Here is a 26469-nt window from a genome sequence, read left to right as displayed (position 1 = left end):
GTTGAGCAAGAATTAGCTCTTGTTGTTAGTATAATGAACCAAATTAAGCCTTTTAAATGATCAAGACTGACCGAAAAAAGTGGGTGGAGGAAGCTTTTTTAGCATAAATTAAGGATTAGACAATGACGTGTGGTGTGAAAGCTAATGTTCATAGACATTGTTGTATACATTAGAATATTGCTAATGGCTATTCTATATTATTGATGTATCTTACACCCGCAATTGATTAATCAAAGTCCTTGCAACAAACAAAGAAACCCACATGGCCTATTCTAAGTTCTCAGTTTTTAATATTTTCTTCTCCGGTTCATATCATCCGGTCCTCATCCCTTCCTACCATTCCACTGCCCACACTTTTTTGATTTTTTGTGTTATGAAAAATACAGCAATGGAGAAAATAAAAGAAGAAGAATATAAAACTGGTGAAGAATTGAACACGAAATCAAATCGTTGTTTTTAAACGATATTTGCCTCCTATCGTGATGCTTTTACAGGACTGAAATGACAAATATTTTGTAGGATTAAACAAGCCTTAATGAAGAACACCAAAAGTAAAAGTGATCTTCAAAATGAACAAGTGAAAAATGGCTTTGAATGTGGAGAGAAATTGGATTTGCAATAATTTGGAATGAATAATGTCATCTCAAATGTGGCTATGTGTTTTTCTATATATTTTCATTGATCACCGACCTCCTATATATATCCATCAACAATGTTGTATGAAGTGATGCTAAAGCCCCTTGAAAAGCCACTAGAATCTCAAACAAAAATGGTTACCAACGTCTATAATATTGCTCTATGCAATCGCATATATTTGTACTATGTGACCACATAGATCAACTAAAGACCCTACAAACATGTATGCGACTGCATGCTTTGTTGGTCTGTGCGGTCACATAGGCCAACATCCGGCCTCTAGTTTTGATTTTTCATTCTTCACACGTTTTATTGATTTTGAACAACACATATCAATCCCCCACTTGTTCTATATTCAATAAAACCCATGTCCAAAGTGTACAATACTTATGCATAAAGATTAGATATATCTCGATTTGAATCTATCTGTAGTGTAAATCTCATAAGGCATTATCAAAATTATAGGTAGCCAGAAAGCTTTAAACCAGTTATTCTTTGTGACAATAACGATAAATTCACATACACAAGTGTTAATTTTCACAAGTTCCTCTAACTCGCTTAGTGCTAATATGGCCTTACACTTACCCTTTCTCTTTGAACTTTTAAAGAGATAAACTCAACTCTCTAACTAGGTGGCACCACCTCAAAGTTCACATAAGCGGAGTTCTTTCAGTATATTTGTTACTTTTAGAGATACTTGTACCCCTTAATGAATTTCATTAAGAGTTTTGTTACAACTCATCCCTTCAACAATAACAATCAATAATATTTAGTAAAGATAGGATTTAATAGTTTAATAGTGTTGAAACCTATCTACTTATCGAATGACTTATTATTACCCCTTGAACCTAAAAATACTTGTTAGTATACTTTTGGTGAGGTTGCTATCATTAGTGGATCTATTTAAGGAGTTTCAATCTCATCTTACTTGATGTCAATCTTACTAACTCTCTTGTTAGAGGTTTAGTAAAACAAATCAGCTAAGTTCTCATGGAACTTATCATGTGTAAGAGAAATTATTCCATACTTGATTAATTTCCTTACATATTCGTGTCTTAGAGTCATGTATCTAGACTTTCCATTATATATGTCGTTATATGCTCGAGAATTTGACTATCACACAAGATAGGTATTGAAGAAATATCATTTATATCTAAAGGAATTTCATGTAACAGATCTCTTACTTTTCTAATTTTGGTCAATGCTACAGACTCCGACTCCATTGTTGAGTGAGTAATGCGTGTTTACTTTTTAGACTCTCAAGAAACTGCATCTCCAGCAAGAGTAAATACCCAACCTAAAGTGGACTTATTTTCTCCCGCACTTGATATTCAACTGGTGTCAATATTAGGGTTAGCAATAGTTCGATTATGGGTCGGTTCGGTCAAAACCATAACTGCACCACCAATTTTTTGACCATACCATAACCACGTAAATCAGCTCTGTTCGATTCAATTAATAACCACGAAAATAAATTATTTTTATAGGTTCATCCATCAAATTGATATAAAACAATTTATGATAAAAGTCAATGAAAACAAAAACAAAATATTCCAAACGAAAATGCAAATATTATCAAACAATATTCCAAACGAAAATACAAACATTATCCTAATTTTCAATTGTAAAATACAAATTTAACAAACAATATTATAAATATAACAATACTAAACTTTTACTTCATTCTTAAATGTTGGGCATCGAAGTTATTTAATTCATTCTTTCCCACAAATCTTACTAGCATAGATCAACATTCAAAGTTGATTCCTATATAGTAAATAAGAAATGTAAGTAGAGAATACAGCGATACTACCTATTACAGAATGGTCTTAACTAAGATTTAAATAAAAAAATGTACCTCTTCGTCAGCTTCCTTCTCGCTAAATGTTGCACAAACTCTAGAATATGATGAAGAAGTAGAATTTTCTACACATAATAGAAAAAAATAACAATAAAAAGAGCCGTGCGTGAGTTTGTGGAGAGTATGGTTTGCATTTATATACTATCATACTAATGCTATTATTATGAACTAATGGTAAGTGAGTTGGCCGACTGAATCAGGTAGATGTAATGGGGGGATTTTGTTTTGGGTTAGATAGAAAAGTAGTGTAAAGCCCAATAATCAATTCAATTATTTTTTTTAGCGGGTAATCGGTTCGGTTTCGGTTCGACGGTGTGAATACCATACCCGCACCACCACCAACCGGTTCATTAAAATAAAAAACTATATCCGCCCCATTGCACCATCGGTTCGATTTTTTTTGCCCCATTCGGTTCGGTTAACCGCGATTTTCGATTTTGACGGTTCAAATTGCCATCCCTAGTCAGTATGTTCTTCCAAGATTTTAGAAATTTTTGTATATTGTAGCCCAAAATTTTTTATTTTCTTTAGGTAACCAAGAACTCTACCAATGGTCTTTCAATGTTTAGAACTTAAGTTGCTAATAAATCTACTCAGTTTACTCACAGCAAATACAACATCTGGTCTTGTACATTGTGTCACATACATAAGACTTCTAATGACAATTGCATATTCTAGTTGAGCTATTGCTCTTTCGTCATTTTTTATCAGTTTGATACTTGGATCCAAGGGGATATTAGCTTATTTAACGTTCAAGTATTTGAATTTATTTCACATTTTCAATATAATGTGATTAGTTCAATGTAAAACCCCACTATCATTTTTAACTTTAATACCAAAGATAGTATCCACTTGTCCAAGATCTTTCGTTTTGAATATAGAGGGCAGAAACCTCTTCGTTTCTTTAATCACGTCTATTATTGTTGATAATCAGCATATCATCAACGTATAGACATATTAAAGTAATTATACTATTATTTACTTTAGTGTAAAGACATTTGTCTACAGAGTTATGATTAAAACCATCTGATATTATTTTAGAGTCGAATTTCTCATGTCATTTTTTAGGGACTTGTTTTAATCCATATAAAGATTTGATTAGTTTGGACACTTTATGTTCATTTTTCGATAAAACAAACCTTTCTAGTTGTTCCATATAGACCTCTTCTTCGAGATCTCCATCTAAGAATGCCGTCTTAAAAACCATTTGATGAACATGTAAATCATAAATTGAGCTAGAGCAAACAAGATCCTTATCGAGGTTATCCTAACCACAGGTGCATATGTGTCAAAGTGATATATTCCTTCCTTTTGACAATAGCCCTTAATTACCAATCTAGCTTTTTAGATATTAAGTGTTCCGTCGGAATTGTCCATCTTTCTAAATACCTATTTGCACCCAATGGCTTTAGAACTCTTTGGTAAATCAATTATTTCCTAAGTATTTTTTGAAATAATAGAATCCATTTTATTATTAATCACCTCTTTCCGGAATATACAATCTCTAGACAATATTGCTTCCTTATAGGTTATAGGATGACTTTCTAATTGAAGAACAAAAGGTATTGTTCTTACAACATCATTCCTATCTCTCTCTACTAAGTAAAAAGAAACAAGTCGGGAATCTATTTCATCCAATCCTATACTTTTTTGTTTTCCGGTTCTCTTACTTTTTCGAGGTTCATTTCGATATCTCTTGTAAATGTCTCTTTTTGTGGCTCTCTAGAATTCGGAATAGCTTCATTATTTTGAGATTTCCTTGCTACTAATACATTCTCGAAAAATTTCACATTCCTTGATTCTATTATAATATCTGACTCTAAGTTTAACAACCTGTAGGTTTGCTATTTAGAGCATATACCACAAAGGCATATTTGATACCTCTACGACCTAACTTGATTCTCTTGGGATCCATATTTTTACAATAAGCAAGTCATCCCTACACTTTGAAATATTTATTATTTGGTTTCCTATCTTTCCATATTTCATTTGGGGAGATTTTATTCTTTTCATAGAAATTCTATTTACTAAATGACAATCACTAAGTAAGGCTTCACCCCATAAATTAAAAGGTAATTCAGAATCCAATAATATAGCATTTATCATCTCTAAGAATGTCATATTCTTTCTTTCTATAGACGATTTTCTTCTGGTATTCATGGTGCAAAATATTGATGTATTATTCTATTTTGTTCACAAAACATATTGAATTTATTAAAGAAATATTCTCCACATCTATCACTTTTTAGAGTCTTTAGTTTCTTTTCTAATTGGTTTTCAGCTTCAGCTTTATATGTTTTAAAGACACTAAAGGCTTCATCCTTATGCTTTAATAAATATATATAAGTATATCTAAAACAATCATCAATGAAAGTAATAAAATATCTATTACCATCCCTAGTCAACATGCCATTGAATTCACATATGTCAGAATGAACAAGTTCAAATAGGTTTGTTGATCTTACTACACTATGAAATGACTTTTTAATTATTTTTTATTTAACATATATTTCACATTGTATCAATTCACATTTAATGTTCTTTTCATAGTGCTAACTCCTATGTGTGCTAATCTACCATGTCACAAATTAAATGAATCGATAATATAGACAAATGATTTGTTTTTATTAGAACTATCCTCAAGAGTATGAAGTTTAACTATTCCTTCAGTGGATTAGCCCTTTCAAACAAAATGCTCATTATTGGTCAGTACAAGTTTTTCAGACTGAAAAACAGATTTAATTCCTGGTTTTCCTAATAGGACTCGACTTGCAAGGCTTATATTCATTTTTCATACATGAAGAACATTTATAAAAGTGATCTTCCTTCCTGAAGTGAAAATGATTTTCACATTGCCTTTGCCAATCACTTTTGATCATCCTTCATTCCCATTTGAATTTTTTAACCTTCTTCAATGTTATGATAAGTTTTGAAAAGAGACTTATCATAACAAACGTAGATAATAGTGCATGTATCATACCACCAGCCCAGAACTTTGCCTTGGATTGCATTCACTTTGCTCACCGTAAGGATAATCTTATCAATAGAATTTGCTTGTCCTTCCTTCTTGGGTTGTTTCTTATGTCTACAATCTCTTGCATAGTATCCCGATTTTTCGCTATAATATAGCAAGGTCCTTTAGATTTATTTTTGAACTTCCCTCGATCTTTTTTGGGAGCAAGAGGTTTCCCTTTCCTTTTATATTTGTTGGAGTTGTCTAAATTGTTTACGGCATTGGCTTTCAAAGAGCTATCATAAGAACTTTCAGTCTTATCTCTTTGCCCTTGACTCTTCTTCTATGTGAAGATTTTTTGGATACTTCCAAGGAAAAATCTTCAGAATTGTAAAGAATCTTCTTCCTATATCCTTTCCAAAATTCCAAGAGTTTAACAATGAGTGTTCCCACTTAGAAGGTTTCAGGAAGTTCGATTTTCACTGCTTTCAATTTGTTGACAATCATTTGCAACTATGCACTTAAGGCAATAGCGGAGTATTATCCAGAAATTTAAAATCAAAATATTTAGTAATTAAAAACTTCTTCATACCTTCCTCCTCGGCCTCATATTTACTTTCAAGTGCATATTAGATCTCTTTTGTTGAAGTAGTGCTGGTGTAGAGATCGTATAATCGATTCGATAGTGAGAATGTGGCTGTGATATATCAATTTGTCCTCTTCCCGTTTATTTATTTTTGCACGAACCTCATCAGTGTCTTTGTCTGTTGCATCGGGAATTGGCTCCAATTTTGAATCAAGCACATAGAAGATCTTTAATACCATTAGGAGGAATTTGAGTTTTTCTTGCCATTATTTGAAGTTGGCACCATCAAATCTGTCCAAATCTATTAAGTCTGATTCATCATTTTGATTATAGTGAGTGTATATTCCTTCTCTATCGCAGTAAATGACGAATATCGTTTGAGATTGTTATGAAAAAATACAGCAATGGAGAAAATAAAGAAGAAGATGATGAATATAAAATTGGCGAAGACTTGAACACGAAATCAAATCGTTGTCCTCAAACGATATTTGTCTCCTCTCGTGATGATTTCATAGGATTTAAATGGCAAAAGGTTTGTAGGACTAATTAAGCCTTAATGAAGAACACCAAAAGTAAAAGTGAGCTTCAAAATGAACAAGTGAAAAATGGCTTTGAATATGGAGAGAAATTGGATTTGCAATAATTTGGAATAAATAATGTAATCTCAAATGTGGCTATGTGTTTTTCTATATATTTTCATTGACCACCAACCTCCTATATATAGCCATCAATAATGTTGTACGAAGTGGTGCCAAAAATCATTGAAAAGTCACCAAAATTTAAAAAAAAAAAAGGGTCACCAATGGCTATAATATTGCTCTCTGCGGTCGCATAGATGCGACTGTAGGCCCTGCAAATATCTATGCGATCACATCCTTTGTTGGTCTACATGGTCGCATATGCCAACATTCGATCTCCAATTTTAATTTTTCATTCCTCACACATTTTATTGCTTTTCAACAACATATATCATTTTGCTCGTCAGCTCTTCGAAGCTCAAGAGGCTCCTAAGTAGTCATCGAGCTAAGTTCACCATATTGATTACTTTATTTGAATAGGTTGAAAATTCTACTTAAAGTAAACAAATGCATGAGAATCAAATAGTGACATCTCCATGCCAACACCTACAATAAAAAACAGTAACTTCTCACAACATTGAATCCATAATAATTTGAAAAGCGAAAAGCATTGACAATTTCGAGTGGGACTCGTATTCATAAAACTAAACAAGAGAAATCAAGGTGACATGTCTGAATGTCAACAATTTATCATTCTCTTCTAATTCATTATCCAAATCACATAGTGTAAAAAATAATAATAATTAATAATTAATTAATTAAAAAAATTGGCAAGAACGAAAGACACGAGGTTCATTTACCAATGAAACAAGTACTCCAAGATAATAATAATCAGTAACATAAGACTAACCGAAATTGACAAAGCATACCTAGTCACAAGAAAAAATGATATGAACTAAGGGTCTATTTGATTGTAAATGTGAAAAAGGCAAACCAATTTCATGTAAGTTGGAAAAGAAAAACCATCAAAACCATAGGAATTCTATTTCAATGAGATTGGCCAAAAATATGTTTTAAGTGTTTGTACCTTGAAATTTGAACTACATTTCCACTTTCGTATCAACCAGTCAAAGTAGAAAACGAATTCCTCGAATGTGACATTTTTCATGAAATTCGTTTCAATCAAACAGACCCTAATTTCAAAAGTAGATTGCAACAATAGTAATGTAGATATGTCAAAGTATGAAGAAATGATTGTCTCAGAAACGAATCAATAACAATAATAAGTCAAAATTGACTAAAGAATATGCCTGTAACATGTTTTTCGGGGCAAAAGAGTACACACGAACTTCAAATTAGAGATCAAAATTAAATAGCAGGGGTGCAAAAGTTAATGGGCCCTTCAAAGCTACAGGAGACACCAGTAAGAATATACTTTGTAACATATCATTCGATCTTCCAGTGAACACTTGTGACTCGAGGAATTGAAATAAAATAAGATTCAAATGTCTTACTTTTTCTGTCTCTTTTTACCATAGAAAATGCTCTTATTAAAGCTCTCGTAAGATCATTTATCGTCTCAGCTGTGTTCTTTCCTCCCTTCAAATCCGAACGTTGAATCCCTATGTTCCCTATTTTTCATCTATTTATCTAAACCTTTTTTCCCCTTTCCACCATCTGGTTTTGCATTCCCACCAAAACCATCCCAGGAGCCACCCAAGGCCTCTTCTTATTCATTCGATGAAATGGTTTTCCTTCATCGAAAGGCAAATCAAGGTCGCCACCCTTATCACCACTGGCAAACCCACCTTGTTGCCATTGCTTCCTCCACTTCTTAACAGATTCAATATCTTCCTTCTTCTGCTTTGCCCTCTCATTTAGTTTCTGTGCTTGTATCTCTTTAGCTAACTTCTTGTTCTCTCTTGCTTTCTTTCTCTCCTCTGCCTCCTCAACCTTTTTCTTTTCTGCTAAGAGCTTGCCCTTAACTTTCTCAATGCATGCATCGGATTTAACCATTTCGACATAATAGTCAAGCTTCATCAACTGAAATGTTACAAAGCAAGTCCCATGTCAGGTCATCATTGACGTCCACATCTTGTGCCTGATCAATATCAATTGAAAGCTTACGTATCCATTCGGCTTTGTCAGGACAATTGATATTTTCAAGCTTATCGAGTAAACCATCCCGATTGTTTACAGCATTTTTTGAAGGCTCAGTTAATTTCACTCTTCAACTTCTTCTGAATCTGATCTAGACTCGGAGACCACTGGATCAGGTTCCTCCATCCACACATCATTCACCATATCCTCTTCTGTTTGGAGTAATTTATCAATTTGGAAAAAGGGAGAAAATAACACAGAACACCTATCAGCTAAGCGATAAGTGAAAACTGTGCACCATGTAAACCATCAAATGAAAGCAGATGCAACGACAACCCAAATCCCACTACCCAGGGATGCATGCAGGAGCAGCAGGGTAATCATTCTTCAGCAATTCTATCAGTTTATCTGGCATAAAATTATAAATGTGGGCATCATAATATTTCATATTAATCAAGCTTAAAAATATTAATTAGAGCTAGCAATAGCATCTAGATCTCATTTAAGCTCAAAACCAAGTTCTCTCATTACTCAATGTGACAACAACAAAATTCTTCTCTTGCTCATAAGTTACTCGCGTAATAAAATGCACTTACATTTAACTAGCCTTAATTTATCATGCAAAGGCTTATTATATACACGAAGACGGAGGGGCGGAGCCAACTGGGGTCTAGCCCTCACTGGATTTTGGTCCAGCGTATTCCACCTATTACGTTTGAGGAGCAACCAGTGTTTTAAGGCAAGGAGAAAACCATAAACAGCCACATCAAAAATTCGAGATAAAGGTTGTCGAAAAAATCAAGATACAATAATGTTGAAAAAATAAATAAATTATAAGGAGTTGAGTTGAAAATAAATCATTCACAACAATCAGTTTGGGTACGATTTCGACATATAAAGCCCGTTTTACACTAATAAAAATCAGATACTACCTTCCAACTTCGTTGATGAACGAGTTGAGTAGAAATCACTGCTACAGTGCAAAGCGGTGATGGATATGTCTCCCTTTTTGCCTCTCCCGCAGTTTTTAGTGTAATTTCGATGAAGAAAATTGTTTCCTTTATAATACATTTTATAATGTTTGCCTCTAACGAAAAATAGTTTTACAGTGAATATTGAGGAAATTACACTCCCATGTTTTTCAATTTTCCATTTATAAAATTATTCTTTTAAAAATCAAGTCTACTCCACTTTCGTCTCACCGCCACCAGTTTCTACACCACAATCCACCATAACCAGAATCCATTCTTCACTACATAAAAATAAAAATAAAAAGTGGACATTTGCTTCATTCCACTTTTTCCTCATTACCACCTTCTTCACTTCTAGGTGGTATGATATCTGTATTGTACATGAGTTCTGGGTGGTATGATGGTGCGGGTGGTGGTGGGTTAAGGATCTAAGGCAAGATGACGTTTTGAGAGGTGCGAGCGGGGTAACCAGTTTTAAGTTGATAATTTATTAATATAATTAAGTTGTGAAATAGAAAATTATGTAATTTGTGACTAAATTTGTAATTATAATTTACATTTTGTGTCCTTGTGATTGTGAGGTTTTGCGATTTATGATTAGTACATAACTGTAATTATAAATTGTTTGTTATCGTGATCTTAACATATTTAATTAATATCACCTGATTTTTGAAAGAATTCTACATGTTTCTTAAAATTGAAAGTGTACATTTCAAAGAACCATTTTAATACTGGGTAATCCTCATCCTCACGTGTGAAGATATCATCAATTAGCTACCTTGTCTTTAATAATATTTTTCAATTCTCATACAAAATTTCAATTAGCATATTTTAAAATGAGGACAATTTTTTGTGCTAATTAATGAAATATTGAGGATAAAACAAGATTTTAAAAAAAAAATGTTGTGGACGGAAATGTGATAATGAATAAAGGTTATTAACCTTTCATACAATAACATATATTGCATTAATGTAAAAATGTGGTTTGGATATATTTAGCCTACCAAAAATAAGAAAGGTTGGTTATATTACCACTTCAATTTTCATTTGTTTCATTACATTTTTATTGCAATTGAACTACTCAATCTTTTCTTGTTGTAGCAATTATTTTCTTAATTTTTTCGTCAAATTCTTATATATAACCTTCCATTAATTAGTACATCTCGTTTTTTATGATGCTTTATGCTAACATATTTTATTTCCATGTTTTGAAATGAGAGAAAAATATTTCTTCGTACTTTGTTATTTATTTTTATTTTTTTTTAAATATGGTGGAAAAATGGTTGTTATATGCTATTTTAACATACATTTTGGACATAAATCATTGTTAAATATAAAATGTGTTAATTAATCGAAAGTTTGAGAATTGACGCACCCTTGGAGTGTAGGTTCTATTCATTATTTTATTGGAGGATTAGACGATGTAAATTTTTTTATAAATAAACACGTTAAGATTTGCACTCAAAAAATTTATCTGGTTTGCTGTCACATTAAACTATCGTATCTATTATTTAAATTATTAAACAGTGAATAATTTTATTAAAGATCATTTAACATATATATTATTACGCGAGTTTGATCATATTGTAAGATTCATAAGTGAAATAAGTTACATTATGAATTTTCATACGTGGACCGACCATCAGCTGAAAGGTGAAAAAGCAATATTGGGAACTTTCTTGTTACTTTCAAAGATCAAAATAATTATAGTTGGAATATTCTTTAGTCATATGAAAATCAAAACATCACAAGACACGTTTATAACACTTGAAAATCAAATAATTTCTTATTGACGGATTAACGTTAATTTACTTAATTTCAGCTTTTAATTTCCTTGATGATTAAGCAAAACCATCATTTCATTAGTTAATAATCTTTTTTTTTTTTTTTCTTTTCCAAGTTAGAGTGTAGAGAATTAAACAATACTGACATGATTGACCGTTATACTTGTTAAAGATCTAATTGTTTTGAACGTTTGACGTAATAACAAATGGATCGAATCTCGTAAAAACATTAATATATTATTTGTAAAACTTTTCATTATTTAAATTTGAAATATAAGTTGGAACCACAAGATTTGATATTGTATTACAGCCAAAAAAAAAGGGGGGGAGAAGAAGAAGGAAAGAAAGTTCAAATAAGCAGACAAATTTTTAAATTGTTTTTTTTTCTCAAATAAATTACCATCTTACAAGACACTTGAGGTAAAATCTCACACCACTTAAATATAAAAACAACAATTAAAATATAAAATTTAGATTATTATTCTTAGTAAATTTAGCATTTAAAATAGAATATCTTACTCTAAATTTATTGAAAATAAAACTTTGTTTATTATTATCGTTTTTTTATGATTTGTGATAAAATATTGAAACTCTTTTAAAATTTGCTGATTGATGATTATCTCTCTTCCTCCTAGGAATCTTTCTTTTAATTCATTGTTATGTTTATGATTCAGTTTAGGAGTCATGGTCAATTAATTAACCACTTCACTCTAAGAGGGTGTTTAACGTCTATTTTTATGAAAAAATGAATTTTAAAATAGTGGATTAATGGAGAATGTGTGAATGAAAAATAAGGAAAATTTTTTAATTTGTGTAATATTATTTTAATGAAGAATGAGTGGTTAAAAAGAATAGAGAGAAAAATATATTTTGATAAAAATAAGAATCTAACAAGGCCTGCTAGTTCCATTGAGAAATTACTAAGAATTCATATGTATTTTTGCCACGTTTAATCCAAAATTTTAATTCATATATAGTGTATAATATTGAACAATCAACAGAGTTGTATTGTATAGTAGCCCTTTGTACAGAATTTGACCTGACAACATAAACAATGGGGTGGGTGGGTGATTTCTTGGCGTTATTTTATCACCCACATGGGGCCCACCATGTGAGTATTCTGGTAGTCTTCTGTAGCCTCATTTATGTACAAAGGGCTCAAGTCTTGAACAATATAATAACAAAAATGTTAACTTTCTTTTCCTTTCAAACATTAGTGATTTTTGTTTTTTTTTCCCAATTTCTTTTCATAGATTTTCAGCTCAGGCATTGAGCTTCACAATTTATTTATTTTTTATGTTTTTCTCTTTTACATTTTATCTAAGGATGCATTTTGATTGCCAATTTTTTTCATAAAAAATGTGATTTTCCACCCGAATTTTTACTTTTATACTGTTTGACTGATATTTTTTTCATGTAAAATATTTCCATACTTTTGATCACGTGATCATATTTTTTTCAAAATCAAAGAAAATATTTTCTTTAGGAGGAATATGATTTTATTTTTTAGGGAATTCATTCTCTATTTCTCTCTCTCATCTACCCATCAATAAAAAATGAACAAATATAATATTTTTTTAGTTGAAAATTAAATCAATCAAACATATTTAACAATTTTTATGCAGATAAGTTCTAAACAATTAGATCACCTAAAATTTATTTTCTTTCCATGCAAATTTCATGCTCGCAATCAAACGCACCCTTAGATTCAATTTTGGAATTTTCTGCAATATTATTATTATTATTATTATTATTTTTATTATTATTATTATTATTATTATTATTATTATTATTATTATTATTATTATTATTATTATTTTACGACTAAAGGAAGAATTGACAGATTTGAGATAATACTTACAGTTATGACTAATTTGTCCACTAACATGAATAATTATGATTTGATTAGAGATTTTGGTTGTATTCAAATTCCAAAAGTAAATAATTTAAATTATTCTACTAACATGCGCTAATTTAGTCGACAAGATGACGTCCAAGGTATTCTAAAAGCAGCTAAACAAAATTTAAAATAACTCGATTTTTTATGTTTATATCTTTTGAATTTTTTTAATGATATTTGAGCAAAGAGAAATAACATTTTAACCGGAATCAAACTTCTTAAATTGGAATTGATTCAATTCCAAAATATAAAAAAAAAAAAAACAAAATATAAAAAAAAAAAAATAGAAATCAAAATCGAAAACTGACCTGATTCGTGTCAAATCTTGACTTGAATCGGAGCAATGAGTTCCCAACTTTGGAACTGAATTTCTCATTTCTGCAAGTTTTTAATTTTTTTTAATGACCCAATCCAACAAATAGCACGTTTGAAAGGTCTAACAAGTAGCTAGTTAGCAAAGCTCAAGTAGTAAATCATATTTGAGTAATTGAATCATATTACTTCTGTTTATAATCACTCCTAAAAGCACTTTACATGCTGCCCGCCCTAAAACCCTTATCGAGGCATCGTACCACAGTTACAATAGAAATTGAATGATATTGTGTCAGATATTGGATGTTATTTAATGACATATTCGTAGTTAATTAAAAAGTGTTGAAATATGTATTTGGTAACATATTTTATTTCTTCTAACTTTGTTAAGTATTAAAAAGATTCTATAAAAATGTTATTGGAATCGATGGTTCGAGTTTTGATTTGGTTCCATTAATTACATAAACTCTAATAATTCCATTGTAAATTATCCAAAGTGTAATGAAATATCCAGACGATCCATCAAATGCCCAAATCTACAAAAAAGTAATAGATCGAATAAATAATGTGTTTGCAGCTTAACATTTTCCCAATATTTTCTTATCTTGAAATCAGAATATTTCCATTTTATTGATATGAGAAAATATTTTGGTTATATGACTGTTTTAAAGTCTATTAATAAAAAAATATTTCTACAGAGTCAATTTCAGGATGGAAAAAAAAATTGTATTGCACCTAATTGACCATAGCATAGAGCTTTAATTTTCTTTTTCTTTTTTTCTTTTTTTTTTTCTTTTTTTATGGATCTCAAAATTGGAGTGTTGGATGGGTGACCATTTGCTAGTTCGGTTAATCGGCTTTGTTCGTTTCTCTAGGAGCTCGCGGGCTTAGCGAACTGGTTCAAAGGCAAGTTCATAGACTTTTATTCTATATTTAATTTTTTATATTCTTTAAATTCTATCTAAGAAACAAAATCGGAAAGTTTGAAACTTCACCTGACTCGTTAGAGGCAAGGTCCACGGATCTATAAGGGCGTTGGTCAACAAACTGAGCCTTCAGGTGTGTGATCTTTCTACACAAAAATTAAAAATTAGAGAATCTCCATTGATAGTGTAAGATTAGGCATAAATTGAAATCTCTAAAATTACTTTTGTATTCTCATTTACTTTCTGATAAATCTAAATCTAAATTCTACTTTAATGAGAAGATCTAAATTCACTTTTTTACTTTTTACGAATGAAATTTTACATTTATTTTTTCCCTATATTTTCTTTTGTATATTTCTATTGGAGAAGTTTTCAATCATTTTTAAAGGAATGATGTTATTTGGTCTCTCTACGTTTATAACCAGTATATGTTGAATTAAATGACTTATTTAATTGCACTATAAATTGGAGTTAATGACATTACTCTTTAAAAAATATAAATCTCTATTTTGCGCTCTCAATGAAAATGCTATTAGAAGTGGCCATTTTATGGAGAAAGCCATGAATACGTAAAAATGTTTATAGAATTCATAGGATGCTGACGTGATAGTGAGCATGATTGGCCTTTTTTTTCTCTCTCTTCATCTTTCAATGGTTTTGCGATATGTGTTGTTTGGCAAAATTTTCACTCAAAATTTCATGTGCTGATTGCCATTTTATTTCATGGGACCTACTTATTGACAAATGTTCAATTTACGATTCGTGGATTCTGTACATGGGCCTTGACGAACACGTGGTATCAGGTACCCCTCCGTTATTCATCTCAGAAACCGAAGTTTACAAGAACGGAGACACTCCTCTATCTCTCTCGACACCACACTCTCTTTTTATATCTCCGCCACTCTCTCTGTATAATTATATAGAGGGCTTTTGTCGCTACAGTTCTTTTTATTTGACACTTGATTGACCGTTTTATTGATTTTTCTACATTTTCCGGCATGGAACTCCGGCGGATTCGTAAACCCACCATACCTTTGAATCGATTTCCTAGCTAAGCTTATCCAAAAGACGAACAGTTTAGCATCAAAATGGCGAATTAACCAGACTCTTGCCGAGCTCATAACAATCCAACCATAAAAGGAGAGCTCTGACATTTATCAAGACAAATTATAGCTTGTTACTGAAATTCAGAGACCCATTTGCGGGGAATTAAAGTCTGTTTCGATGGCTAGTGCTAATGCAAACTCAATGGATGGGTCCGAAGATGTGACCGTGAAGTTGTTGAACAAGCGATTTGAAGGGTTAATGGCTGTCCGTACAAAGGCAATTAAAGGAAAAGGAGCTTGGTATTGGTCTCATCTTGAGCCCATTCTGATCACGAATCCTGAAACCAATCTTCCAAAAGCGGTGAAACTAAAGTGCACTCTCTGTGACGCCGCATTTTCCGCGTCAAATCCGTCTAGGACTGCCACGGAACATTTCAAGAGGGGAACTTGCCCCAATTTCAGCCCGGTATTGAAGCCCATTTCGCAGTTACCTCCATTGACCTCGCCATCTTCGCAACATAATCATCGCAAGCGAAGCTCACAGTCACAGCAAGCAGCAGGCGCTTCTTCCAGTGTTTATCCTGTTGACATGGTTGATATGTCGAGGTTTAGTAATGAATTAAGCTTCTCGCCTACTCCAATTGCACAGGTGCCAGCTTCGAATCAGCAGCCACTAATTTTGTCTGGTGGTAAAGAGGATTTGGGGGCTTTAGCACAGTTGGAAGATAGTGTTAAGAAGCTCAAAAGTCCAAAAGCTTCGCCTCGTCATGCTTTAAACAAGGACCAAGTTGATTCAGCTTTTAATTTCTTGGCTGATTGGTTTTATGAGTCATGTGGGTCGGTGTCATTTTGCAGTCTGGAGCATCCCAAGTTCAAGGCTTTTTTGAACCAGGTTGGCTTGCCTGCAGTGTCTCGGAGGGAATTTACAAGCGCAAGGCTTGATTCTAAGTTTGAGGCAGCAAGAATGGAGTCTGAAACTAGAATTAGGGATGCAGTCTTTTTCCAGGTTGCTTCAGATGGATGGAAGGGTAAGAGTTGCATTCGTGGGGAAGAGATTTTGGTTAAGTTTTTGGTGAACCTTCCTAATGGAACGAGAGTGTTTCAAAAGGCCGTGTATGTGGACAGTGGATCAGTGCCATCAGAGTATGCGGAAGATGTTTCTTGGGAGATAATTAGAGGAATCTGCGGCAATGCCACACAAAGATGCGTAGGGATTGTTTCAGATAAGTACAAAGCAAAAGCATTGAGGAATTTAGAAATTCAGAATCACTGGATGGTTAATTTATCCTGTCAACTTCAGGGATTCTTAAGTTTGATCAAGGATTTTTGTAGAGAACTTCCTCTATTTAGAACTGTAACTGATCATTGCTTGAAGATTGCAATTTTGTACAACTCTAAGTCTCAGATTAGAAATAGTTTTCGCAAGTTTAGACTGCAAGGAGTTGAGTTTGCACGGTTCATCAGAGTTCCTCCTCCTAAATGTGACATGTCGAAGAATATTGGTCCTTTTGTAGCAATGTTAGAGGATATATTGTGCAATTCTCGTGTTCTACATCTAGTTGTGTTAGATGATTTGTATAAAGCTGTTTGCTTAGAGGATCCTACGGCGAGGGAAGTATTTGATATGATACAGGATGTTGGTTTCTGGACCGACTTGGAGGCTGTTCTTGCATTAGTGAAGTTGATCACGCAAATGGCTGAAGACATTGAGGCTGAAAGGCCATTAGTTGGGCAATGTCTTCCACTTTGGGAGGAATTGAGAGCTAAAGTAAAAGATTGGTGCTCTAAATATAACTTTGCTCAGGAGCCTGTTGACAAGATAGTTGAAAAGCGATTTAAGAGAAACTATCACCCTGCGTGGTCAGCTGCATTTATACTTGATCCATTATACTTGGTGAAGGATGTGAGTGGAAAGTACCTTCCACCGTTTAAGTGCTTGACACATGAACAAGAGAAGGATGTTGAAAATCTCATAACACGGCTGGTTTCAAGGGAGGAAGCTCATAATGCATTGATGGAACTTATGAAGTGGAGATCCGAAGGGTTGGATCCATTATATGCACAGGCAGTTCAGGTGAAGAAACGAGACCCCGTGACAGGGAAGATGAAGAATGCTAACACTCAGAGTAGTACAGTTGTGTGGGAAACTTGCCTCAAAGAGTTCAAGTCTCTGGGTAAAGTTGCTGTGAGGCTTCTCTTCCTTCATGCAACCTCATGTGGGATTAAGTGGAATCGGTCCTCCATGAGATGGTTCTGTTTGCAAGGACACTCAAGATTAGGCCTAGAGAGAGCTCAGAAGCTTATTTTCATTGCTGCGCATGCGAAATTCGAGAGAAGGGATTTTTCCAGTGAGGAAGAAGAGGATGCGGAGCTGTTTGGCATCATGAGTGGTGAAGATGATATGCTTAATGAGGTTCTTGCAGATTCATCTTCAATGTAATGTTTTATCCATTAATTCTTGTAGTATTCTGGGTGTAGGATTTACTAAATTCTTTTTCAGAAATAGACTAAAGAGATTTTATAGGACAGAAATCCAGCTATTGTATTACTGGAAACTGCCAGAATATTTAATTTCAAGACCTATGAAATGGATAATAGAGGTTCTTGGCGTGTACAGAGAAAATCCATTATTGTTGATAATGATAACTTTCGTCCAAAAAATAGAACAGGGATTTGCAGCAGAATGTTGAGTACTAGTTACTATAGATAGTTTTCATGATCCTCTTCATGAAACTTTGTTATAGTCTGACATTCATAACAAATTGCCACTATTTGCTAATTGTAGCTTCAAGACTGTATCTTACGTTACTTGTTGCAGTGCATTGTGTTAATTATAATTTCATGAATTATTGAGAGAAAAGGTATACCAATAAATTGTATGACATAAGGGTATGAAATCTTTGATTTATAATTCTAATAATTCCTCACACAAATTCATCATGCATATTGCTTATTTTTTCATTCTGTTGTTTGTGAATATCAGGAGGCTCAACGCTGCATAGGATTTTTTGTACTTTTCTAGCAATTTAATTTACAAATTCATGTTCTTTTGTTGTATTACCTAACACAGTCATATTTCCCCATCCACCGCATCTATGTACATTACATCATTAAAATGAAAGGCAAATTGAGCCTTTTTCAGAATTTTCTTAATCGCTGTTTAATAATCTTATCTGTTCATTTGTTCATGTTTGATTGCCTATGATATTCCACACGTATTCCCAGACTGGAGTGACATTTATAACAGCATGGGTGGAATAACAAACTAAGTTCGGAGGAGAAAAGGGTTTCCAAGGAACATTATACGAACACTAGGTCGCCTTTTTTTTTTTTCCATTTTCCAGAGATATATTTGCCCAAATTTGTTGGGTGGATGGCAAACCAGACTCGGTCCTTGGAACAATCAAGAAATAGATCTTTGTTGCTGAAGAAGCACTATTTACTCCTATCTACATCCCAATAGTGGCTGTCTAGGATATGGTAGTACCCCACCATGGAGAATGGAAATCCATCAGAGAGCTTTATTGTCAATTGTCATGATCAAATGGAAAAGAGGGCTGAAGTGTAGTTATATCTCTCCCTCTCTCTCTTTCTTTGTGTGTGTTAAATTATATTACTAAACTTTAATCCTATTATCTATTCAGTAGCTTGTCTTTTAAACATTCAAATGCTCTCTTTCTTTTCAGGCTGGACCCTTTTGTAGAAGTTTCCAACCCGTGTGTTGAAGAATTTGAATTTTGCACTGTGATTAGTTATTCTGCTATAATTGTTGAAAGATGTTTTGAGCAGCCTGCAAGCAAGGGAGGCTGTCGGGTATCATGAAATGCATTTCAGGAGCTGAAATTGATATTGCAACAACTTCAACTGATTTATGGTTTCAAAGCAGTAGCGTATATTCTTTTACCATAATCCCACGAGATTGATATTCCTGGTGGTCGAGCTGTTACTTTCTCCATTTCTCGCTTTACACGTGTCATACACTGGTACGCTCTTAATCTAGTAACATAACATTTTCCTACCTTCCGTCTTTTTCCTAGCTTTACTTTCCAAATATCGTCTCACCATTTTTCGTCATGCTTGGTTTTAAGCTTGAATGTATGGTGTGGAAAAATTAGGACGAAGAGCATGCTTGGCTAAGCTTTTATTTCCAAATTGGTTTCAAAATAAGATATTCTTTTCCAACTTTGACAAGCACAAAACAGACTTAGGAACTTATAATTTAAATTTTTTTAAGCTTAGGCAAGCAGGCACATAGAATCCTTTTCTTCCTTGCAAAGATTTTGAATTGTACACAGCATAAGCAAATGATAAGAATTATCAAAACTTTTTGCCATGTTTGATGTGCTAGGACACACAAATAGATACTTTTGCACAGGTATTTATTGGTACTGACAAAGTAAAAAAGTTGTAATAACCAAAGATGTACATGATGACCCATTAAAGACTTTATGATAAATGGTACAAAGGATGGTAACAAAGGTTAGAGATTGATGGGGTATACAAAGTATATGGGGACACAGCATATGGGATCCTATCAATTAGTCATGATCCCATTCCTCAATTATGGTTGTAAAGTAGTTCTTCTTCTTTTGGTATTAAATTATTCTTTTACCGAGGCTTTGATTGCCTCTCCTGTAGATTTATGCACTTTTCATCATAGAGCCCCTATAGGTTAGTTTAAACTTTGAAACATTTCTTTAACATTTATGTGAGAAAATGATGACAAAAACGAATAAAGGGGAATGTTTTTTGTCTCCTATCATCTCTTTTGCAAGTCCTTCCATGTTTCACATAGTTTGTCCAAAGCTTGGGCAAAGGAGGAGGGTAGCAGTTTGCCGACAGCTAGAGCAAACTGTCAAAATCTTATAACATGAATCCTAGTATACGTTGTCATAATCTGTTTTGCACATCAATAGTGAAGGTAGATGATTATACATAATACTCAAAAGACTGTAATTCTGCTTTTTGATGCTTGCTAAACCCTAATCGACAGCTTGAAGGCCAGTGTTGAGTCGTATGTGTTTCGTAGCCGGCCTCAGACCTAGGAGAAGGAAGAGGTTTATGGGCTTGTGGCAGCTGACAGGTTTACAACCAATGTTGAAGTCTCTGTATTTCACAGCCACACCGAGCAAGTATAGCTAGAATAAAAATTTGTCAAATTACATTTAGTTAAAAATCTTTTTGCAGGTTCATGGTCGAGCTGAGTTAGATTATTATAATTTATACGTAATAATCAATGACACTTTTCTAATTCTACCTTTTAATGCTTGCTAATAAACATCTGGTTTTGACTTAGGTACATAGTTTGTGGAGAGACAGATTGTCCTGTTGGCAAAGTGAGATTACTACTGACTGCTCACCTAACTATGAAGGAAAAGGGGGTTTTATTAGTATGGCATGGCTCCATTGTTAGTTTGCTTGTGATCTGGTAAAAAGGTGAAGGGGATACAATGATTAGTAGAGTAGAGGGCAATACGCCCTTTATATCAGAATATCAATTCTTTCAATGTTACTTCATTATTACACACTGTTTTTTAATGCCTTTTATCCCCACTTAAGTAATAAATATTGATTGTTTTTGAATTTGAAATCCACCAAAATGGATTTAAATATAGAGTTAACTGTTGCTTGATTTCACTTGTAAAAATTTACTGTCTTTGTTGATGGGTAAAGAAGAACTATGTGGATGTTCGAGAGACTTATAAAAGATGTGGAGAATTCTCTCGAGGCACTTGGATACTTACTCGAATCAAGAAACATTTAAGGGCAATCTTGTAGGATTTTTATTAATGGTTAAATATATTCACTTCAAATTTTTTAATAACTACACCGCATTTTAATTACATGAAAAGTCTATAATCTTTATTCATTATTACATTTATATCTCTTTTTTTTCATCTTATTCTTATTCTTAATTAAAGTAAATAGTTCTTGACAACCGTTTCTACTCATAAATTTCATTAAGATAGAGTAAATTGATTTAGTTTCTATCTTATTTTTAAATGAACTAAAAATTATATATATAAAATTATGAAAGAAAAAATATTTTTCCTCATTTTAAAGCATGTTAACAGATTTTATTTTATTTTATTTTTTTGGCATGAAAGTCGTGAGTGAAAAAAATATTTATCAGTTAGTGAAAGGTCTAAAAATGAACATGAAAAGATATAAATGTTATAATGAATAAAGATAAAAAAAAAAAATTAATGTAATTAATATATTGTATTAAGAGAGTTACTATTTACCTCCACGGAAATATATATATATAAGGTCTGTTTGATTCTCATTTTTATCAAAATGTATTTTTCTCTATCTTCTTTTTAATTACACATTCTTCATTAAAATAATATTACACGTAAATTAAAAAAATTTACTTATTTTTCATCAACACATTCTTAATCAATCTATTATTCTAAAATTAATTTTTTCATAAAAATGAGTGTAAAACACCCTCATAAAATTAGATAAAAATATATCACTCCAAATTCATACACTAAAGGTAAGGACTGCTAATGAACTAAATAAAGTAAATGATTGTTCAACTAAACTTTTAAAAATTCAATCCCACATCTCATAATCTGTACATATATTAAAAAAATAAAAAAATTGCTCACTGCCCTCAAGACAAAATGTAATGGTCACAATTGAAACCAACAGTACTGTAATTGTGAATCCACTCTTGACAGATTATTTTGTTCTTACTCCATCATATCACTCTTTATAATTGACACGGTTTATCTTTGCATCAGAACAACGGGGAAAAAGTAAGATGCCAATAAATGCTTTTAACATATTTCTCGATGTCATTAAGCAGTAAAGTTTCTCCATCTGCACGGTAAAATGCTAATTGCATACAATAATTTTATTACTTCAGCAAAACTGAGGAATTATAAAATATGACATTTCTGAAGATGGAAACCATTGAAAAGTGGAGGGGGCAACTTGGGTCATTTTGTCATCTGATTCCACAGTTTAATTGAATCGCATGCGATTCAACCTAAATGCAAGAGTTTGCGTCAGTAAAAGAAAAAAATGATATATAAATGAGTTGAAGAAATTATGTATGTGATATATAAAAATTGAAGTGGATCAGTGGATGTAAAGTATTTAAAAATGAATGAATTTAATAAGGATAATATTGGAATGTGATACGGATGAGAATGGTAAATTTTCAAAATTTTAAGTTTGGATGGATATAGAATGGAATAGATATATAACGTAATATCAGCTCCTAAAATAATGATGAGAGGGAGATTCCTTGGAGACATAATAACAAGGATACCACATGAAAATGGAAAATTTTGTGCAAAAAAAGGTAACGACAATTATGAGAAAGATAGCGGCAATAATCATTTGAATACAGCAAATTTTAATATGGAAGAAATTTATTTATTTATTTATATTTTTTTTCAAACAGGGAAGTCATTAAATTTATATAAATTATAGCCCTTTAGCAACATATATTTGAGCTAATTCATGTTTTTTCTATCAAGAGATCCTTTCAACTGTATTCCCAAGTCATGATCCAAAGTTGAACTTTTCTTGATCAAATTCCCTAAAGAATATAACTGCAATTTTGTTGAGATTTTCCAGTGGAAAAAGTGTTGGAAAATAAGGGGTTGGAGAAGAAACAACAACAAAATTATAGAAATAAAATGAATAGAAATCACGAAATACGTCAAGAACGAATTTGAGACTTGAACAGGAGATCGTTGTCCTCAAACTATATTTTCCCCATCTCGGAATTGAATGAGATGCTTAAGGATTTTGGCAAACGATTTATAGGATTATATCAAATCTTGTAAAAGATTTAAAACCAAAGCACAAGTGCAATCCTCCAAAACTTTAAAAACACAAAGGAAGATCTTGAATATAAATGTAAATCAATAGTTTGATTCCATATGAAATTATATATGGATCTCAAGATATTTTCAATGATTCTAATTATGTTTGTATTGATCATTCATCACCTATTTATAGGTCTCAATCAATGCATCACGAAATAGTGCCAAAACAAGATGAAAAGTAACAACTTTTAGTCCAAAACGGCTCCCAAATTTCAAATTGAAAAATCAGCCAACGGTTATTTTTTAACACTATGCGTACGCATAGTATAAACCTTGCATACGCATGATAGAAGCAAAATTTAATTCTAATTTTATTAAAACACATCTCACGTACGCACAAAATTAAGACTGTGCATACGCATAGGCAAAAAATCAAATTTTGTATTTTTCAATTTCTTTTGATTCTACCAATTCCACAATTAAGCCCAACAGTTAGTCCATTATCATTCCATTGATTTTGAACAAATATTCAACAATCCCCTACTTGTTCAAAATCAATACGATCACATATTCAAAAAGACGACACTTATGTATAAGAATTAGACATCTTTCGATTTGAATCTAACCATAGTGTAATTCAAATAAAGTAAAGTCAGAATTAGAGGTAGCATGGAAGTTTTGAACCAATTATTCCTTTTGACAATACCGATAAGAACACACTTATAAGTATCACGTGTTCTCAAGTTCCTCAACTCGCTTAGCGCTTTTATGGCCTTGCGTTCATCCTATTCGACAAACTTTTAAGATAGAAACTCCAACTCTCTATTGAGGCGGCACCACCTCGAAGTTAGTCTAGGTGAAGTTCTTCCAGTACCTTTGTTACTTTTAGAGGTATGTGTGTTTTAGCACTGAACTTCATTAAGAGTTTTAAGCTCAACTCTCACTTCAGTAACAATCAGCATTACTTAATTAGGATAGGGTCATTGCGGATTTGAATAATGCTGCAACCATTCACATATCGAATGACTTGTTGTTATCCTTTGAACCCGTGGATTACTTTTTAAGTAATGACAGGTAGGGTTGCCGTCATTGGTGGACATTTTTAGTTAAGAAGTTTCAACCCCATTCTATTCGAAGTAGATGCCACTAAATCTCTATTTAGTGCTTTAGTTAAAGGATCCGCTAAATTCTCAACTGATTTTACATAATTTAGCAAAATTATTCCATCTTTGATTAATTTCCTTATATAGTCATGTCTCAGACTCATATGTCTAAACTTTCCATTGTATACCTCGTTATATGCATTTGCTAACGTGGCTTGACTATCACACATGATAGGTATTGAAGAGATATTCTTCGATCCCTAATGTATCTTATATAAGAGATCCTTAAGTCACTTAACCTCTTTCCCGGTATCCGATAAAGTTACAAATTCAAATTCCATGGTCGAGTGTGTTATACATGTTTGTTTCTTTGATTTTCAAGAAACAGCACCTCCTCCAAAAGTGAATACCCAACCCGAAGTGGATTTACTTCCACCCGTGCTAGATATCCAACTAGAATCGATAAATCCTTCCAATATCGTCGGGAATTTAGTATATTGTAGGCCCAAGTTCTTGATTTTCTTTAAGTATCCAAGAACTCTCACAATAGCCTTCCAATGATCATTACTCGAATTGCTAGTAAACCTACTAAGTTTACTTATTGCATAAGTTATATCTAGTTTTGTGCATTGAACAGTATACATAACACTCCCTATAGCACTTGCATATTCCAATTGAGTAATCGCTCTTCCATCATTCTTTATTAGTTTTGAACTTGGATCAATCAGGGTACTACATTCCTTTATGTTCAAATGTTTAAATTTATTTATCACATTCTCAATATAATGTGATTGACTTAGATAGTAACCCCCACTAGTTTTTGTGACTTTGATACCTGAAATGGTATCCACTTATCCAATATTCTTCATCTTGAATATAGAAGAAAGAAACATTTTTGTTTCTTCTATTCCGTCCATGTGATTACTCATAATTAGTATGTCGTCAACATACAAGCATATAAATGTCACATAATCATCACAAACTTTAGAATATAAACATTTATCAACGCTATTATGTTTAAACTTGAATGATATTATTGCTAAGCCAAACTTCTCATGCCATTTCTTTGGTGCTTGTTTCAGACCATATAAAGATTTCACCAACTTGCACACTTTATGTTCATTTTCAGGTAGGGCAAACCCTTCGGGTTGTTCCATAGAGACCTTCTCATCGAGATCTCCATTTAAAAATGCCGTCTTGACATCCATTTGATGAACATGCAAGTCATATATTGAAGGCAAAGCGAATAATATCCTAATCGATGTTATTCTAGCCACCGGTGCATAAGTATCAAAATAGTCTATTCCTTCTTTTTGTCGATATCCTTTGACTATTAAGCTAGCCTTGAAGGTATTTAAGGATCCATCAATATTGTATTTTCTCCTAAATACCCATTTGAATCAAATAGGCTTGGATCCCGGTGGTAAATCAACAAGTTCCCAAGTATTATTGGACATTATCGAATCCATTTCGTTCTTAATTGTATCTTTCCAAAAGATGCTATCACGAGAAGCCATAGCTTCTTTATAAGTCTTAGGGTCGGTTTCTACTTGCAGAACAAAAGGAATTGTTCTCACAACATTCAACTCATTTCCCTCTACTAAATAAAAGGAGATAAGTTGAGAATCGATTTCATTCGATCCCAAAGACTTTTCAACTCGAATTCTCTTGCTTCTTCTTGGTTCACTAGATTCATCAACATCCTTAGAAGATATTTCATCATGTGTTCCACTTGAGTTAGGGATATTTTCAAGATTTTCCCTCAATTCATTATCCGAAGATAACGAATCATCAAAGAACTCCACATCGTTGGATTCGATAATCACATTGGACTCCAAATTTAGTAATCTATAAGATTTGCTATTGTTTGCATATCCAATAGAGGCACATTTTTGTCTCTTGGACCCAATTTGGTCCTATTAGGATTCGTGTTCTTGCAATAGGCAAGACACCCCCACACTTTGAAGTATCCAATGTTCAGTTTTC

General features: G+C 32.7%; 1 protein-coding gene and 1 pseudogene across 6 annotated transcripts; one reads left to right on the top strand and one right to left on the bottom strand.

Moving 5' to 3' along the window:
* Positions 1–7104: 7104 nt before the first annotated feature.
* On the bottom strand, positions 7105–15701 carry LOC111386272 (annotated as a pseudogene).
* On the top strand, positions 15282–21225 carry LOC111386268. Of its 6 annotated transcripts, none has more exons than XR_002701189.1 (4): positions 15282–18029; positions 19280–19576; positions 20587–20676; positions 20898–21225. XR_002701189.1 is itself a non-coding variant. In XM_023010731.1 (1 exon), exon 1 carries the CDS (start codon positions 15772–15774, stop codon positions 18031–18033), a length of 2262 nt encoding a protein of 753 aa, XP_022866499.1. In that variant the 5' UTR covers positions 15283–15771; the 3' UTR covers positions 18034–18254. The 6 variants fall into 6 exon arrangements, 1 of the variants encoding a protein (XP_022866499.1); XR_002701188.1 differs by having other exon boundaries at positions 20890–21225; XR_002701187.1 differs by having other exon boundaries at positions 20587–20725; positions 20890–21225.
* Positions 21226–26469: the final 5244 nt, after the last annotated feature.

Source organism: Olea europaea, unplaced genomic scaffold (genome assembly GCF_002742605.1).
Source record: "Olea europaea var. sylvestris unplaced genomic scaffold, O_europaea_v1 scaffold349, whole genome shotgun sequence".
In the NCBI taxonomy this organism is placed as follows: domain Eukaryota; kingdom Viridiplantae; phylum Streptophyta; class Magnoliopsida; order Lamiales; family Oleaceae; genus Olea; species Olea europaea.
The sequence above is the reverse complement of the archived record's forward strand: the minus strand, read 5'-3'. Positions and strand labels throughout refer to the sequence as shown.